At 37.4% G+C, this 16,988-nt stretch overlaps 1 protein-coding gene across 8 annotated transcripts in view; it reads right to left on the bottom strand.

Moving 5' to 3' along the window:
- The window catches only part of TRIP12 (thyroid hormone receptor interactor 12), a 154,623-nt gene that overhangs the window by 30,281 nt on the left and 107,354 nt on the right, over positions 1-16,988 (bottom strand). For 2 of the 8 annotated variants that reach the window (XM_010837014.1, XM_010837018.1), the window contains 10 exons: positions 14,350-14,467; positions 14,078-14,234; positions 12,121-12,274; positions 9,852-10,080; positions 9,405-9,523; positions 6,736-6,943; positions 4,446-4,546; positions 4,053-4,227; positions 2,566-2,707; positions 1,325-1,516 (listed from right to left, as the gene is read on the bottom strand). In XM_010837014.1, coding sequence (XP_010835316.1) covers positions 1,325-1,516; positions 2,566-2,707; positions 4,053-4,227; positions 4,446-4,546; positions 6,736-6,943; positions 9,405-9,523; positions 9,852-10,080; positions 12,121-12,274; positions 14,078-14,234; positions 14,350-14,467 — 1,595 coding nt within the window. Of the gene's footprint in view, positions 1-1,324; positions 1,517-2,565; positions 2,708-4,052; positions 4,228-4,445; positions 4,547-6,735; positions 6,944-9,404; positions 9,524-9,851; positions 10,081-12,120; positions 12,275-14,074; positions 14,235-14,349; positions 14,477-16,988 lie in introns of all 8 variants that reach the window. The other 6 variants (XM_010837017.1, XM_010837019.1, XM_010837012.1 and 3 more) reach the window with 5 other exon arrangements.

Raw genomic sequence — 16,988 nt, 5'->3', positions numbered from 1 at the left:
ATTCAGAATCCACTGGGGATTATCAGATAATAAGTGCTGTACGTACTGTATGGCAAAACTCATGAAACCCATCCAGCCCCAAGGAATTTTCAGTAAGTGATTACAGACTGTACATAATTCTAGCATGGTATAAAACTATATCCAATACTAACTATACAGCTAATGAGTCACAAATAATTACCAATTCTGCTTTAGGTAGTAGAACAAATTAAAATAACGCAAGCAATGTCTGCAAACAATGACCAGAGACGGTGAGTTTGACTGACACACAAGCGAGCTGTCCTTAGTCCTATTACACAGTTGATCCAGAGAATCGCCTTCTGTTAAGCCATTATGAACAAGTAGAATGGTGTTAAGTCACCAGTGTCCAGGTTACTCTTTCACTTTCACTCACTGAGAATGAAGAAAGTAAAGCTGCTCTGTACCTTCTGGTCTTATGATCCACATTATAAATGGTGATCAACCATTCCTCAATGAAATTGTTAGTTCTGTGTCTTATATACAAAACAGAAATATTTACATATACTCTATCTTATGCCTATAGATACATGATGTCTACCATATTTCTATTAAAAAATATACTGAAAACTGCAATATGCTTAAAAACAGATATTCAGAATCAAATACACTCACAACTGTTAGTTGTGTTAGTTGCTCAGACGTGTCCTATGCTTTGTGACCCTATGGACTGTAGCCCACCAGGCTCATCCATCCATGGGATTTTTCAGGACAAGAATACTGGAGTGGGTTGGCATATCCTTCTCCAGGGGATCTTCCTGACCCAGGGATCAAACCTGGGTCCTTCCACATTGCAGGCAGACTCTACCATCTGAGATATCAGGAAGTGAAAGTGAAAGTTGCTCAGTCGTGTCTGACTCTTTGAGACCCCATGGACTACACAGTCCATGGAATTCTCCAGGCCAGAATGAGTGGATTGTCCTTTCCTTCTCCAGCGGATCTTCCCAACCCAGGGATCGAACTCAGGTCTCCCACACTGCAGGTGGATTCTTTACCGTCTGAGCCACCAGGGAAGCCCAAGCTATCAGGGAGGCCCAAACAATTAATGGTCTGTCTTACACAAAAACACAGAATCAAGATACATCAATCAGAGCATAGGCACTTGCTTCACCATTTTCTTGTGTTACTGTTTACCTAATGCATAAAAGACCAAGGAATCCAAATGTGTATAATATCCAAGTTAAAAACTTTACCTCAGTATCTTGACCAAAAACTATTACAAATTACTCCTGGGATGAAAATATCTGCATGAGTAAAAAATGACTCTCAAAATAAGACACACAGGTATGATTATTAGGTAACTTACTGGAGAAGAAAAAAATACATGAAGGAATCTCTTTAATCTGATCTCTCTGCTCACAGCGTCTTTTTCACTTTTAGATGTCAAATAAAGCAACAGTTGCTTCACAAATCCACTGTGTTGGATTTCAAACGATGAAACATCAGACTCTGAGACTATGCTACGGATTTCTACAAGGCACTCAGCTCCACCATCCACCTGAAAGAGATGAAAACAGTATTCACTGATTTAAAGAGTCCGTAATAAATACACAATTCATATTTCCACCAAAGCTACCCGATACTTGAACACTTTTAAAAAAGAAATCAGGGGCAGGTGGTACATACTTGGTAGATCCTTGAAAAACAATACTTTACAAACACACACATTCACAAAATGTTATTATTTCATGACAGAAAACCAGTGTCCATTCTGACATTAAAAAAAAAAAAAAAAAAAACTTAGCATTTAACCAATGTAGTTGTATTAAAGAAAAAAAAAAGACAAAAGATGAGAAAGCAAATTGGAGGAACAGAGCTATAATACCAAAATGAAAAGAGTTTAAGGTGTGGCTTTATAGTGCATTTGAAGTCTGAATGAAATAAGACAATTTCTTAGAAAACATGTGCTATTCACACAGCTCAAAGTACATCAAAAATGGAAAAAGAATCAGATGAAACACAAAAGGTTTATGACACCTCTACCCTCTCTGAGCACTCTTAGGGCACAGGTAAAGAGCGGTGAAGGAGGGGCTTCTCCTTCACTTAGGAAACCGTTAGGCTGTAGAGTCCATAGACATTAAAACTGCCTTTTTTTTTTTCCCCTTCATGTAGTGACATGAAATGTATTTTAAGTATTAACTGTGCATTTCTCTAGGTATATCTTGGCCCATTTTCAAACTGAAACTTAAGTGGTTTAATGGGGAATCTGGATTTACTAGTCTATAAACATAAGCTAGTACCTGTAGCTGAAGACAACTGAGAGGAGAGATGTGCCTGAGGGACACTTTTGAAATCTCTCCATTTCTTAAGAGACATGGGAGGCGAGGGAAAGCAAAGTCAAAAATCAGATGTCTAGCACACTTAATGATAAAATGAGGAAGTAAGGAGTCAAGAGACAAGTTAAAGAAACGTCAGCGCCAAAGGTACAGGTCTGGTTAGAAAAGTTGCTCTAAGACAAATAAATCCACGGAAATCTAGAGTCACCAAGGCAAGGAGGAGCCGGATGGAAGAGCCCAGAGAAGCAGCTAGGTGCACTGGCTGCGGTACCTGGAGGTTGAGTTGTTCAGTAGCAGCACAAAGTCTCTGAAGGACATTCAATGCAGGGTTGCTTCCATCCATGTTCTCAGAACTGAAGTAACGCTCTACAAATTTATGTGCCTGCTCTTTAATCCAACCTTTAATTTTTTCTCTGCAAGAAGGAAAAAGATATTAAAAACTCAGTGTACATAGAAAAGTTTTCAATTATAACTTCTGGTCAAAAGCAGATAGCTGCTACATTTAAAATCCTTTTTTGGCCTATGTTAGCTGCTGCTGCTAAGTCGCTTCAGTCGTGTCCGACTCTGTGCGACCCCATAGACGGCAGCCCACCAGGCTTCCCCATCCCTGGGATTCTCCAGGCAAGAACACTGGAGTGGGTTGCCATTTCCTTCTCCAATGCATGAAAGTGAAAAGTGAAAGTGAAGTCGCTCAGTCGTGTCTGACTCTAGCGACCCCATGGACTGCAGCCTACCAGGCTCCTCCGTCCACGGGATTTTCCAGGCAAGAGTACTGGAGTGGGTTGGCCTATGTTTATAGACTAGTAAATCCAGATTCCACAGTAAACCACTTAAGTTTCAGTTTGAAAATGGGCTAAGATATACCTAGAGAAATGCACGGTTAATACTTAAAATACATTTCATGTCACTACATGAAGACCAAAAAAAGAAAAAAAACCAGTTCTAATGTCTATGGACTCTACAACCTAACAGTTTCCTGTTAACCTGAAAGCAATTTTCCAAGACTGTTTTCTAAGGTATAGACATATCTGCACTGTCCCTTATGTTCTATAGACCAGAAACATGTACCTATTAGGCACATAATAAGCTATGACAACTGAGACCTCACTGTTCAAATAACAAATTCTAATAACTTCAGAAATATATTTGCTTATTTCTACTACCTGAAATTCAGAACCACCCACCAATCAAGGCAATAAACCAAAAAAGAGCTTGTTTTCCCAATGGAATTTGCTTTTTAAAAATTTCTTATTTGCAGAGGAACTAATCCCTGTTGGTATTTACATCCAGAGTCAAACAAAACAAAACAATCCTTGAGGATTTTAAAGGACTGATTTTTTTAAAGCCATAAATTGGTGTGAAATGGTTTAACCGACAGTTTTACATTTCCAAAAAAGGGCTCTGCTCTAATGCAGAAGAGGGCTATTATAAAAGAGCATGTGTGTGTTCGGAAAATACATCAGTTTTCCCTTTTCCAGAACAAAACTAAGGAACAAATTCAAAGGGAAATCTATTTGCTTGGTTTTGAACATAGAAAACTCCCAACTAGACATGTTCAAATTTTAAAATATGAGAAAAAGTCAGACATGGGGCTCAAGAACTGAGAATCTGCTCCATCCTGGACCTATGCGACCTCTGAGCAAAAATTAAAGGCCTGTGTCCATGTTTCCATCTCTATGTAATACGTACACTGACTAGAATACCACGAAGCTTTTCCTAATCTAGGAACAGAAGTAACACAGAATCCCCCCACCTCACCTATTATTGGAGATGGTGTCCTTTGAGGCGGCCCTGGCAAGACCACTAACTCCCGCAGTTCGTGCTGGTTCAATGTTGTTGCTGTTAGACTGTGCGCTTAACCTTCCCCACGTTTTTGGATTCAAGCTTGCCAAGAAAGAAGACTTAGGTGACTGAGTAGTGGTGGGGCTTTTAGCTACGGAGAGAACAATAATTAAATCATTTTAGTGCAAATGATGAAAACCAACAGAATTTTAAGACTTCCACTCAACAGATTAATTAGCTACAAGAACTAAGAACACTGGGAATTCAGCAAACTCAGGCATGATTCAAAGCTGGCAGCAAAAATAAAGTATGTGTCTTTAGCCGCTAGTTCCTTTCCATTCACCTCCCCATGGTTTCATCACAAATTACCTTGATTGTCTACTTTGTCATCATCTCTCGGAGGTGAATACTTTGGCCTTCTTGATCCTCGTTTTGGCAGTCGTTTTCTCTTTAGAACATCACTTAATCGACTATCACACGGGAAAACATGGGGTAAGTTTAGCAATTATCATGATCTAATACCATCACTCACTTTAAAGCAGGCCAAAATGGCAGAAACAATGTGTTATAAAATACTGTCGTAACAGTATTTTCCATTTAGTGATTATTTAATGCCAACTCTGCACCAATGTTCTACAAGTGCACAGACACAGAAATTGATTACTTCAGAAAATACCTAGCTATACAAATACCTTGACTACTGAATTACTAAAAGAAAACCAAATAGACAGAATATCTCATTAATCCTTGTTAAACTCCATTGTTAAATGCAGTACATAAATAAAGTATATAAAACAAATATACAATACAAAGAAAGAACCATGCAATCATAAATCAGAAAAAGAATGTTAAATCTGAGTACCTTTTTTCTTTTCTAATCTAAATGACAGTAAGTAAAATAATAATCACAGCACACTAAAGTTAACATTATCAAAATACTTTCCGATATTACCCAAAGTAATTTCATGGTGTGCAATGATAATAATATCCAAAATGAATGAATTTATAAATACTTTTATAAAGAATTCAGTTATCTGTAAACAAATGTAGCAGAGTGATAGTGTAAACAACCTATTTGAATTAGAATATATGAAAGACAACACATATGGCCTTGTGCACTATTTTTTACTATATTTAACAACTTTAGAAATAGTTTATACTATCATTCGTAGAATAACAAAACTACGTAAGATGGAAAAGATAAAAAAAAGTTATGGTTCAGTTAAATTATAATTCAAGTAAGAAAAATTTTGAAAAAAAATTTAAAGTTTTCCAACATCTGATATGTCTATTGAAAACACTTAATAGCATGATCAATATACTTGACAATCAGGACAAGTGAACTTTCAAAGAATAAACTTAATTCCATTTATACATTTTTATGAACTTCTCATTTAAAACCATATTAGAAGAGAAATGAATCACTTAGAGCGCTGAAAGTCTCTCTCTGAAAGTATTTCTCTTTCCTTAGAAGCATTGACTGTCAGAACGTATAATCAACTCTAGTTCTTTAATTTAAAGTAGCTCAGGAGCACTGCATCTCTGTAAGCTGCATCATATTTTACCAACCACTTATGCTAGAGCTCAGGCACCATGCCTATGCTATAGAGTAAAACCCCGCAATGACCTCAGGTTGCCACAGCAGCTGGGGGAGGGAACTGGGCTAGCAAGGAAAGAGAGAGGTGGGCAAGGCTGGGAGAGAAAATGGCAAGACAATTCAACTAGAGAACAGGGAAGGTGGAGGGTCCTTGGTAATACTGCTAGGTCCCAAAACCCTGGACTGTGCCCATTACATAGTACCACTTAAATCCAGCAGCTTCCTAAGATAACACTGGACCAGGAGTCACAGAACTCTCAAAACTCATATATACATCAGGGTGGACAACTGCCACCAGGGGGCACCAAGAGCAGCTAGGATTCTGAGCTTTACAGCTGGTAAGATTAAATTTTTGGACCCCACTTATTAAATATACACTTTACCAAGATCGACTTTTTAGCTTCCATCAAAGGAACAAAAACACTTTTAAGAGTGTGATTTGTTTCAGTACAAAATGATAACAGACATGAGGGCTGGTAACGTTCTCAGCAGCAGAGTACAACAAAGGAATTAAAAAAGAGGTGCAAACAGAGAATTTTCTTAGAATTCTCATTAGCCTTTATTAAGAGCAAAAGTTCCGATATGCCAGTAAAAGACAGATGGGAAATCAGGTTCTTTTCTTATATTCTAAAAATTCCAATTTTTAATATTTTTCACTATATCAATATCTAGATGTCTCAAAGTTGGTAATATATGCTGCAACATAATAAATAATCATTAAGATTATGGTATCAGAAATGAGGCTCAAATCCTTCATCGTTATAGTAAGTTCAAGACATTATGTCAGTCACTTAGCTTCTCTGAGCCTTAGTGCCCTTGTAGGTCAATGTAAATATTAAGTCTCTACTGTGGTTTCTAAACATGGCTCTGTACAGCAGGTTTTCAGTAAGTGTTCAATTTTTTCCCCATTCTCATTATATACCTAACAAAACATACATGAAAAAATGGAAAATGTACACTCTCTGTAGTGCCCTACACCTTTCACTTCCATGGGTGCGACTCAGAGACCAGGGCAGAGTTCCAAGCAAAGAGCACAAGAGTCACTGCAGGACTCTGACTTACCCTTGAGGGCTCAGGTCTAGAGAATCGTCTCTGCTGTGCTGCAAGCTGGGGGACCCCAGGTCAGCCGAGGCATTGGTGGCGGCCGTGGCTGTTCCACTGTTGACCGATGGCGTGGACCCCAAGGATCCGGACCCATTTGTACATGCCTTTGGTGGACTCGTCAACAATGACTCAGATTCTGCTAAGTGTTTTACTTGATGCATTACACCTTTATAGAACAGAGGTTAGAGTGTGTGTTAATCAGGACTACCTCCCCACCATTACAAGATCCCTAAACGCTAATGGTGGTTCACAAGGACTGAATAAAAAGTACGCAAAAACAGGACAATAATTGAGGTGCCAGAGTCTTCAACCTGACTCCAAAAAACGGAAGTAAATTCAAATTTAAATAAACATATTTATATTGAGGGTGAGATGGTTAGATAGCATCATCAACTCAATGAACATGAATCTGAGCAAACTCTGGGAGACGGTGAAGGAAACTCATTGGAACCTGGTATGTTCTAGTCCATGGGGTCGCAGAGTCAAATGCGACTTAGCGACTGAACACACGTCTCTTCTGAGGCCTTCCAATATGCTCAAAATGTTAAATGGGGTCACATATAAAGTCCTACCAGAAATTTAAAGTACCCACTGTAAGAATCAAAAACAATTACAAAAATCAGTGCACCTGTGGCTGGATAGCCAAAAGATAAGAAAAGGACCTACAATTATTAACTTCAAATGCTACAAGGAGACAAGATCACAATAACACTACTGTCAATAAAGAGAACACCAGCTATTGAAGGGTGGAGATTTTCACATCCCTCCATGTGTACAAGGAGACGGAATAATAACCCATTAAGGCAGAGATTTGTATTTGGGGTTCGATTGTGGGAGGAAGCACATGGGGTGGTGGGCGGCGGGGGGGACAGAATACAAAGGTGTGTGCTCACATGTTCACAGCATTCACATTTTTCTGGGGAAGAGTCCACAACTTTCCATCAGATTATTTATATTAAAAAAAAAAAAAGATTTTTGAGTGAATTCAAACTTCAGGCATTCATTCCACAAGTATTATTTGCAACCGTCATATACCCAGACTGTGAGCGAGGCACTAAGAATATGGCCATGGCTAAGACAAATGTATTCAGGGCACTTACTAACTAATGAGAAAGATATATTTAACAAGAACTTAAAAATACAGAATGAACTGCTTATGAGAAATAAAATACAGTGCTACTGGAGCATACCATAGGGAGATCTAACAATTCAGGAGGCAGGATAGGTATTTAGGAATAAGTGATCTTTAAGTGGAACCTCAGAGAACAGCGAGACAAGCCACATGCAAAGGGGGAGAACCAATCTAGATATCTCCATATACTTCACCATGTATACGCTATACAAATACTTGGGGGTGGGAAATTCAATCTGATGGCATAGTTGATTGATAGCATCAAAAGTTTTTTAAAAAATCACTGAAAAAAAAGACCGATTCTCATATTCTCATATATATATTCATATACCAATTCTCAAATCATAAAGCAACTAAAAGCAAATGACAACAAACATAGAATACCTAAAACAAAATAAAAATGCAAGATCAGATCAGATCAGATCAGTCGCTCAGTCGTGTCCGACTCTTTGCGACCCCATGAATCACAGCACGCCAGGCCTCCCTGTCCATCACCAACTCGAAGGCTAAAAATAAGAATATACACCAAGTGTTTATGTAAGCACAGAAAAGGTACATATTTCTAGTTTGTTAACCATAGTTATTGCCTCTGGGATACGAAGAGAGTTTGCCTTCTATTTCATACAAACATGTAGTGTTGGATTTTTTCCATTATTACTTGAACAGAGCTAACAATAAACAGTGAGAATTTCTTCCCATTTGACTCAATATTATTACACTAGTGTGTCTATTACATTCTCAAGATGTAAAGAGAAATGAATCCCGCATAAGAAAAAGTGATTATGAGCATAAAGAACTGGGATTGAAGACAAAGTATTACATGCCAGGAGAACACCATTATTTTTTGCATCCTCACAAGACCCAAGTAACCTGATAGACCACAAGACCCATAAAGAGATTTCTGTTGAGAAAGAACTTCTTTTATTATCTTTGCAGGTTTAAAAAAGGATAAACACCCTGAATGAGTGACAGTTTCATCTTCCAGGTTTTCAAGAAGAGAATGCTAAAATACCATGTCCCCAAGGCTGATTTCGAAATTGAAATTCCTCAAATTAGAGGACCAGACAAATTGCATTCTGAAGATTATTCCAAGTCTTAAAATATTTCATTATTTACACAATGAAGTAAAAAATAATCCCTTATACAGCTGTACTGATCTATTAACAGGATTCCTTGGGAGAGAAAGTGACCTCTGACTTTTTCAAAGAATCTTTAGGGCAACTGTATGCTACCAGCATAAAAAGAAAAGTCAGCAATTGCTTCTAGGCCATAAACACTCAAATCACTGAAACTGAGTAAGTGTTCATCAATTAACAAGTCAATCTCATACAATCTGTAATAAAAGGTTTTAAAAAGATGCATGTTACATACTTAAGCTGAAAGCATGTAAATTATATAATAGTAACAATTTTTGTTCCACAGATTATAACTATAATTCTACTAAAATAATATTCAGACTAAAAGATTAACCATCAATTATCATGAACGGAATTACCTTCTCTTCTGAAGTAAACACTAAAAATATCAGGTAACTTCTGCATTAAGATCTCTGCCATTTGAAGGGCTCCAACTACTATCTTCAGGTCTTGGCTTGATAGCATGGAAGCAATATGACTAAAAAAAGAAAGCATTTGTATATAAAACATCTGCCTGGATTTGATAATTATTGATGGCCACACAACTTTAAATTTGAGAGCGAAATATTTCAGTTTTGAAACCTGTTGACTAAAATAAGAATTTTTCTTAAATGCTCAACTTTTCCATTTAATCTATTTTTTATTGAAGGTGTCTGTGAATACAGAAAGACAATGAAGGGCTCAAGATACTCCAGATTAACTGTTTTGTGCATTTTATACTATAATATGGCTTTAAAATTTTCTGAAGTTAACTGCAGAGACTTGGGTTTCTAAAATGTTTCTTTTTACCACTTTCATGAACACACCTTGAAACAGCATGGTTTTTCAGGACATCCTTTAGAAGTTCGGCATCCGCGAAATAAATTATCCTAAGAATTGCTCTAAGGCACTTATGTCTGACCGCAGGTCCTGCTGAGGAACTATACACTTCATAAAGAACACCAAATAATGTCTTAATAAAAGACTTAGCCAGTTCCGGATCCTCTTTCATAAGCTGTGCTCGAGCATCATCCTTCTTTAACTCTGAATATCCACCTGCAATAAAAAATGTAAAATCTGAAAGGCTTCAGAAACACAATAAAGCGAGCTAACATAAAATTCAAGTGGATGTACAATGCTATAAAGGAAATTAACTTATATAATGCAATCAACTGGGGTCTATAAAGATGCCCCAAACAACATTAAGACAAATTTTAAAATTAAAAAATTTTAAAAACCACTGACTATTCCAGCTAGCTGCAAAACACAAGGTAGCACTACACTGTACCTCTTATTTTTACTAATACCTGTTCCACAAAATATTGGGGACATTTGAGTACTAACCAGTTAAAACTACTGGTAAGAAATAAACGCAGTTGAAGAAATGAATATTGAGTATGCAGGAGTAGCTCAGCTGGTAAAGAATCCACCTGCAATGCAGGAGACCCAGGTTCAATTCCTGCATTGGGAAGATTCCCTGGAGAAGGGATAGGTTACCCACTCCAGTATTCTTGGACTTCTCAGGTGTTCAGGCAGTAAAAATTCCACCTGCAATGTGGGAAACCTGGGTTCGATCCCTGGAAGAGGGCACGGCAACCCACTCCAGTGTTCTTGCCTGGAGAATCCCCATGGACAAAGGAGTCAGGCAGGCTATATATAGTCCATGGACTCGCAAAGAGTCAGACATGACTAAGTGACTAAGCACAGTAGACATACAGCAAGAAATTGGAAAAAGATGACCGGTCACTAGGCTTAAAGGGAGTAAAGTGTAGGAGAAAGGTAACAGATGAAAAGCTCTAGAACAGGGGTTGGCAACGTATGGTTCAAAGGCCTAACCTACCTCACCACTGATTTTTGTAAATAAATTTTACTGAAACACAACCACTTACATTTGTTTACATACTGTGCATGGCTGTGTAGGGGCTACAAGAGCAGCGCTGAATACAGACTGCGTGGCCTGCAAAGCGTAAAAGTATGCTGACCTTTATACTCTGGGCTAGAACTACAAAAGCACTGAACTAAAAGCCCTCCAGAAAGGAACAAATGACAGAAACTTGAGGGTAAAAAAATTCTCATGAATTGAAGAGAATTTTGATGCGAAAGTATAAAACAAAAGATTAGAAAGAACTGATCTGATGGAGTGTGACTGGATCTAAATGTAAAACAGGAATAAAAAGATCAGATTTTAAAAACTGCCTGGGCTGAAGAGAACTAATTAGTGACTGCTGGGCAGGGGGGGTGGCGGGGTGGAGGGTAGGGAATGGGTTGGAGGGAAAAAAGAAACAAGTGAGGAAGATTAAGGGATACAAACTTCCAGTTGAAGAATAAATGAGTCACAAGTATGAAATGTACAACATGGGGAATACAGTCAATAACTATGTAATACTTTTGGTGACATCATAAGTAGACTGATCGTGGTGATTATTTTGAAATGCATGAGGTACTGAATTCACTATGTTGTGTAACCAGAACTAACACAGTGTTGTAAGTCCACTATACCAAACTCAACATAGTATTACTGGGGGAAGGGGTGGGGGACTGGATGAAAGCAGTCAGAAAGTTACAAGATAAATAAATACTAGGGATGTAATGTACAACATGACAAAAATAATTAACACTGCTGATATTATATGAGAAAGCTAAGAATTTCTTACCACCCAAATTATCTTTTTTTCTCTTTCTTTAATTTGTATCTATATGAGAAGATGGATGTTTACTCTAACCAACTAATGTGGTAATCATTTCAGGATCTACGTGAGTCAAACTATTATGTGGTACATCTTAAATTCACACATTGCTGTGTCAATTATATCTCAATAAAACTGAAAGCGGAGAAAAATGCACAGGACAATTCTGACTAGAGTCCAGGACACTGCAAATGACAAAAGTAGGAAAATCTTGGGGGAAGATACCAGTCAAGCTATGTTGGCTGATTTACCGATTAAAGCACATGATAAAACAACAACAAAAAGAACTATTTCCTACCATGCAACTACCTCAATATAATAAAAAACACTCAATAAAACAATTAAATGTTATTGCAAACACTATTCACTAGACAACATGGTACTACTTTTGACTTCAAAAGGTACTTACTAGTGTTAGTATTGGCTAAGGGGTTAGGTTTTCTCTGAATGGCACGTGCTGTTCCCGTGTCCTCATTGATTTGCTGCATAGAATTAAAATCAATAGTATAAACTCGTCCCAGAGTGGACAAGCTTATCTCATCCTCACCGACCTGATGGGCTGCCTGAGAGCAAAGAGAGAGAAACCTTGAATATAAACATGGAGAAACTTATTAATTCAAGACACAGTGGGGACCTCCATAAATGCTAACTTACATATTTGTTTCATCAGGTTTCAGAGAGTAAGTAACAGAATGTGGAAGTTTTAATAGTGTGGATATGACAAAACTTACTCAATCAACAAACCATTTTTAATTAAATATATATATACACCCCCAGGACCATTAGGTCCCCTGAGACAAATACAGGTAAAATCCAGTCATGCAGGATCGCTGACACGGAGAAGATACTATTTGTGTTAAAAAGGCCTTGAAGACACTGCTGACAGAAAAAAATCAGTTATCCTTTGGTATAACTTTTGGTACCTTATTCTTAGGTTAAAATATTATTTACATCATGGATTCCTAGGAGCCAATCAAGATCCTCCTTTAAACAAAATGATCCTACAAAATTATCCTTAGGTCATCAAAAAAAGACTTTTACATTGCAATGATGCCCTAAGATTGAAAGGGACACAACTGGAAGTAGAAAAAGTAATCCCAAGAGGTGGCAAGCATTACACAGTATGTATCTCAAATGAGACAATGTAGTTAACACTGGTGGATTTTAGACAGCCTAAAGAAGTGACAAAATATACATTTTTATGGAATTCCTTGGTTGAATGGAAGTCAGGATTCTCAGAAAATACCAGAGAGTAACCTAACAGGGAAAATCCAATTACTGGGAAAATGCTAAAAAGAAGAATGCTCAGCATTAGAGACCACAACCAGCTCATAAAGTAAGGCTAACAATTACAAAAGACTAGTCACCTCTGACTTTCTCAGAACAACTGGTCCTGAGTTTAGATACTGTCATAAGAATTTGATTTCATAACATAAATTAGTGGTTCCAAAGTTTTCCAAACATTCATTTTTAGAAACTAGTGGAAGATAACTTAAAGAAAAAAAGTCTATGTGTAAATGTCCTAAAACATTCTAATTACACAGGCTGAAATTAGAAAATATATTAATACTTGAGTATCTTATAGATGAAAACATTAGTAAATGATGCATGGCATCTCAAATAAAGCAGTGACCAATGCTTCCTAAATAAGGGCAAAAATTTTCCTGACCTGAGAAAGTTCTGAAGTATTTCAATGCAAATTTAATATTGAAGTATGGAAATAAGAATAAAATCACACATAAAACCTCCACAGAAAAATCACTATAAATATTGTGGTATATTTCTTTCCTTTGCTATTATTCTTTTCTTTTGCTGAGTTTCCATGGATCACATAATTTTGTTTTCATTTATAGCATATCACATTGTAAGTAATTAAACTTTATCCCAGTAAGGTCTGTACTACATAGAAGCTTAGGTGTATACCACAATTTACTTATTCACCTAGAGCTAGATATTTAAATTCTTTCTATATTTTTGCTCTTTTAAAAAATACTGAAAAGCAGCCACTTGTATGTAATCTTTGCTTTTGAGAGATTTCTTCTGGATAGGAGACTGAAGGAACTTTTTGAGACATGTAGCCTAACTCCTCCCGTGTTTCCTTTTAGAAACGAGGAAACCATGGAACAAAGAACTTAAATTACTTGCTCCAAGTCAATCAGGTAGTGAGTAGCAGAAGCAGGACTAGAACATCATGTTTTCTGACCTCAACAGAAATGAGGACCTTGTTCTCAGGAGACAAAATGAGAGAATGGTGAGTTAATTCCACGCTAAGCACATTTACGTCCACATGCCCCCTCCCGACTCCAGCCCTACACCCACACTCCATCCAAAGAAGATATATTTAAACGGTACGAGGAAACTACTACCTCAATGATCCGGCTGTCTATCCTGTTATAGGGGTGCCAGAGGCCCCGGTCATCCCGCCACTGCCATATGGCCCCATCCGTGTTCTGTGCATTGCCTTTCTTCAGCATGGTATCAACTGCAAAAATGCCTTCCTTTGGTAAACATGGCATAAGTTCACTGAAAATGAAAGGTGCAATTATTTTAATAAGTAGCTTTCTAAGCTGTCAGTAAATACCAGGTCTCTAAAGCAAAATGCCCTCCAGTTATTATTAACTATTGGCCCAATCTTTACCAAATCAGAGATGTCAGTTCATACAGTTCTTGAGGACTTCGTGGAACAAGATCAATCTGCTCCTGACAACTTCCATTGGAGGCACCACACAGGAGAAAGTGAAGCGTTTCTGCAATGTCTGTAAAGCCAACAATGAAAAGCCAAAGCCTATGAAACTACTTGTATTGCCATATTTAAAAGGCAATCATTCCCAAGGGGAAAAACAAAAGTATTTTCCTGTTTGGCCATACCATTCAAGATAGGTGAAAATAACTTGGAATTAAAACCTTAAAAAAAACTATGAAGATTTAAACAATTTCCTTTTGAGGACTTAAGTCATAAGTTCACTGCAGAGACTTTAAGAATCTTGTATTACTTTCCTTAAGGAGCACAGAGTTTGCAGAACAAGTGCACTAAACATTTTATCCTTGATTCACATATATCTGTGTATTTTCTTCAATTCAAATATAATATACTGAAATCGTGTGGCCAATAGAATAAAACACAGCGATTAAAAGCATCTGAATCTTGCCATTTTGTCATAAGGAAAACCTTTACTTAAATGACAGTAAGCATGCCAACTACCTTTAAAAATCAAGAAAATATCCTCTACCACAAACTTCCATTCCCAGAAGATCTTAGTTTATAGAAGAACTGGGGTGAAAACTTGTCTAATGCATTGACACAGTGAGTGGAACATGTTCCCAGTTGCCAAGGTTTTGATCATTCTAACAACCAGGACCTAAAGACAAGGCTGTGTCTCTGTTGGTTGTGGCATATGGTTCTATATGCACATACAAAACATGTATAAATATTTCACTGAAATGTCCTGCCAGTAATCAGTATTCTACTGTTAAGAAAGTACTCATCATTAATTCGGGCAGAAAGAAAGTGAAGTTGCTCAGTTGTGTCCGAATCTTTGTGACTCCATGGACTATAGCCTAACAGGCTCCTCCATCCATGGTATTTTCCAGGCAAGAGTACTAAAGTGGGTTGCCATTTCTTTCTCCAGGGGATCTTCCCAACCCAGGGATTGAACCTGGATCTCCCACATTGCAGGCAGATGCTTTACCTTCTGAGCCACCAGGGAAGCCTCAATTTGGTGAGAGGAGTTATGAATAGTTAAATCTCTGCCTCATAGAAATTTCACAAGTAGTGATTAAATCTTTAAAAATTTTTGAAAAATTCATTTTGCCAACTTTCTTAAGAAACCGGAATATATGGCAATGGTGTAATAGTAACTTAAAAAGAAAAAAAAGATCAGAGATTGAAAAAAAATAGAACAAGATAGGTTCATGTTTCCTTTGTGTTACTGAGGGAGAAAGACAATGTAAGTCTAGTGGCTTCTATATGATGAATATGTGGCAAACTTCCTAAAATATGCAAACGAGGTAATTCTAGAACATTAAAAACAAAAACAAAACTTAGATAGCAATTTCCCAAACCAGGATATAGGAAAAATGCTGTGCCATATGGTAACAAGAGATAATCTATGTGCAAACTTCGGGAAACCAAAATTCAAGGGACTTCTAGGAATTTTAATTAGGAAAGTACATTATGACTACTCAAAAAAAAAAGATCTTCCCCAAACTTATCTTGGCAGAGAGGACTTTGTTCAGGGCATAAGCAAAACAGTGTTCTCTGGAATACTAAGTTTAGGAATGACAAAATGCTTTATGTCTTCAATAAATCACCTCAGCAACACTATTTTTCTACAAAGAACTGTGCCATGTGCTAAAATTCACAACTAATGTGACTAAATTTAAACCTGAGTTTCCCATCCTCCCTCCCCAACAAGAAAAGTACTATTATACCGCTTAATAATCTACCTGAGGCAGAGGTACAAAGACTGTTTGTCAGTGAATGTCATCACAGACTCCCAAGATAATATTCTCAGAAAGCAAAATTATGGATATACAACTATACACAATTATGAGTGTTTCATACAGAAGTGATAAATGCTCTACTAGCAATAATCAAAATATACAGATGTTCTCTGAAACCCACAGTCTTCTGACATTAACTTGTGAAATCTAAAGTAAAGACAGTAACGGGCAACTACAACAGCAGCGTGTGTGTGTGTTCAGGGGTGTGTGTGTGTACACATGTGTGCACTCACTCAGTTGTGTCTGACTCTTTGTGACACCATGGACTGTATAGCCCACCAGGTTCCTCTGTTCATGGGATTTCATAGACAAGAATACTGGAGTGGGTTACCATTTCTTACTCCAGGGGATCTTCCTGACCTAGGAATAGAACCACATCTGCAATGGAAAGCAGATTCTTTACCACTGAGCCACCTGGGAAGCCCACTAGAGACTGTAATAGCAGTGGTGATAAAATGTTAATATTCTGCACAGGGTAAGGTTGAGAAGGGCTTAGAAATGTTAAACCAGCAAAGATCAAAGCCATTCATCTATGTAAATATTTTGAGGGAGAAGGCATTCTGGAATCATAAAATGCTGGAAAATCTAACGTAGGCAAAAGGACTACCTGTAAGCAGAAGAGAAGCAGTTATTGGTAACATAAACTCAGAATTCTCCTAATGAAGCATCACTGCTGTTGAGTCACTAAGTCGTGTCTGACTCTTGTGACCCCAGGAAGCATCATTACTTAACTGATTGTATAGAAAGCAATGACCTTAGCCCTCCAATAGTAAA

The sequence above is a fragment of the Bison bison genome, unplaced genomic scaffold (genome assembly GCF_000754665.1).
Source record: "Bison bison bison isolate TAMUID 2011002044 unplaced genomic scaffold, Bison_UMD1.0 scf7180017864068, whole genome shotgun sequence".
Lineage (NCBI taxonomy): Eukaryota > Metazoa > Chordata > Mammalia > Artiodactyla > Bovidae > Bison > Bison bison.
This window is presented reverse-complemented; position numbering and strand designations above follow the sequence as displayed.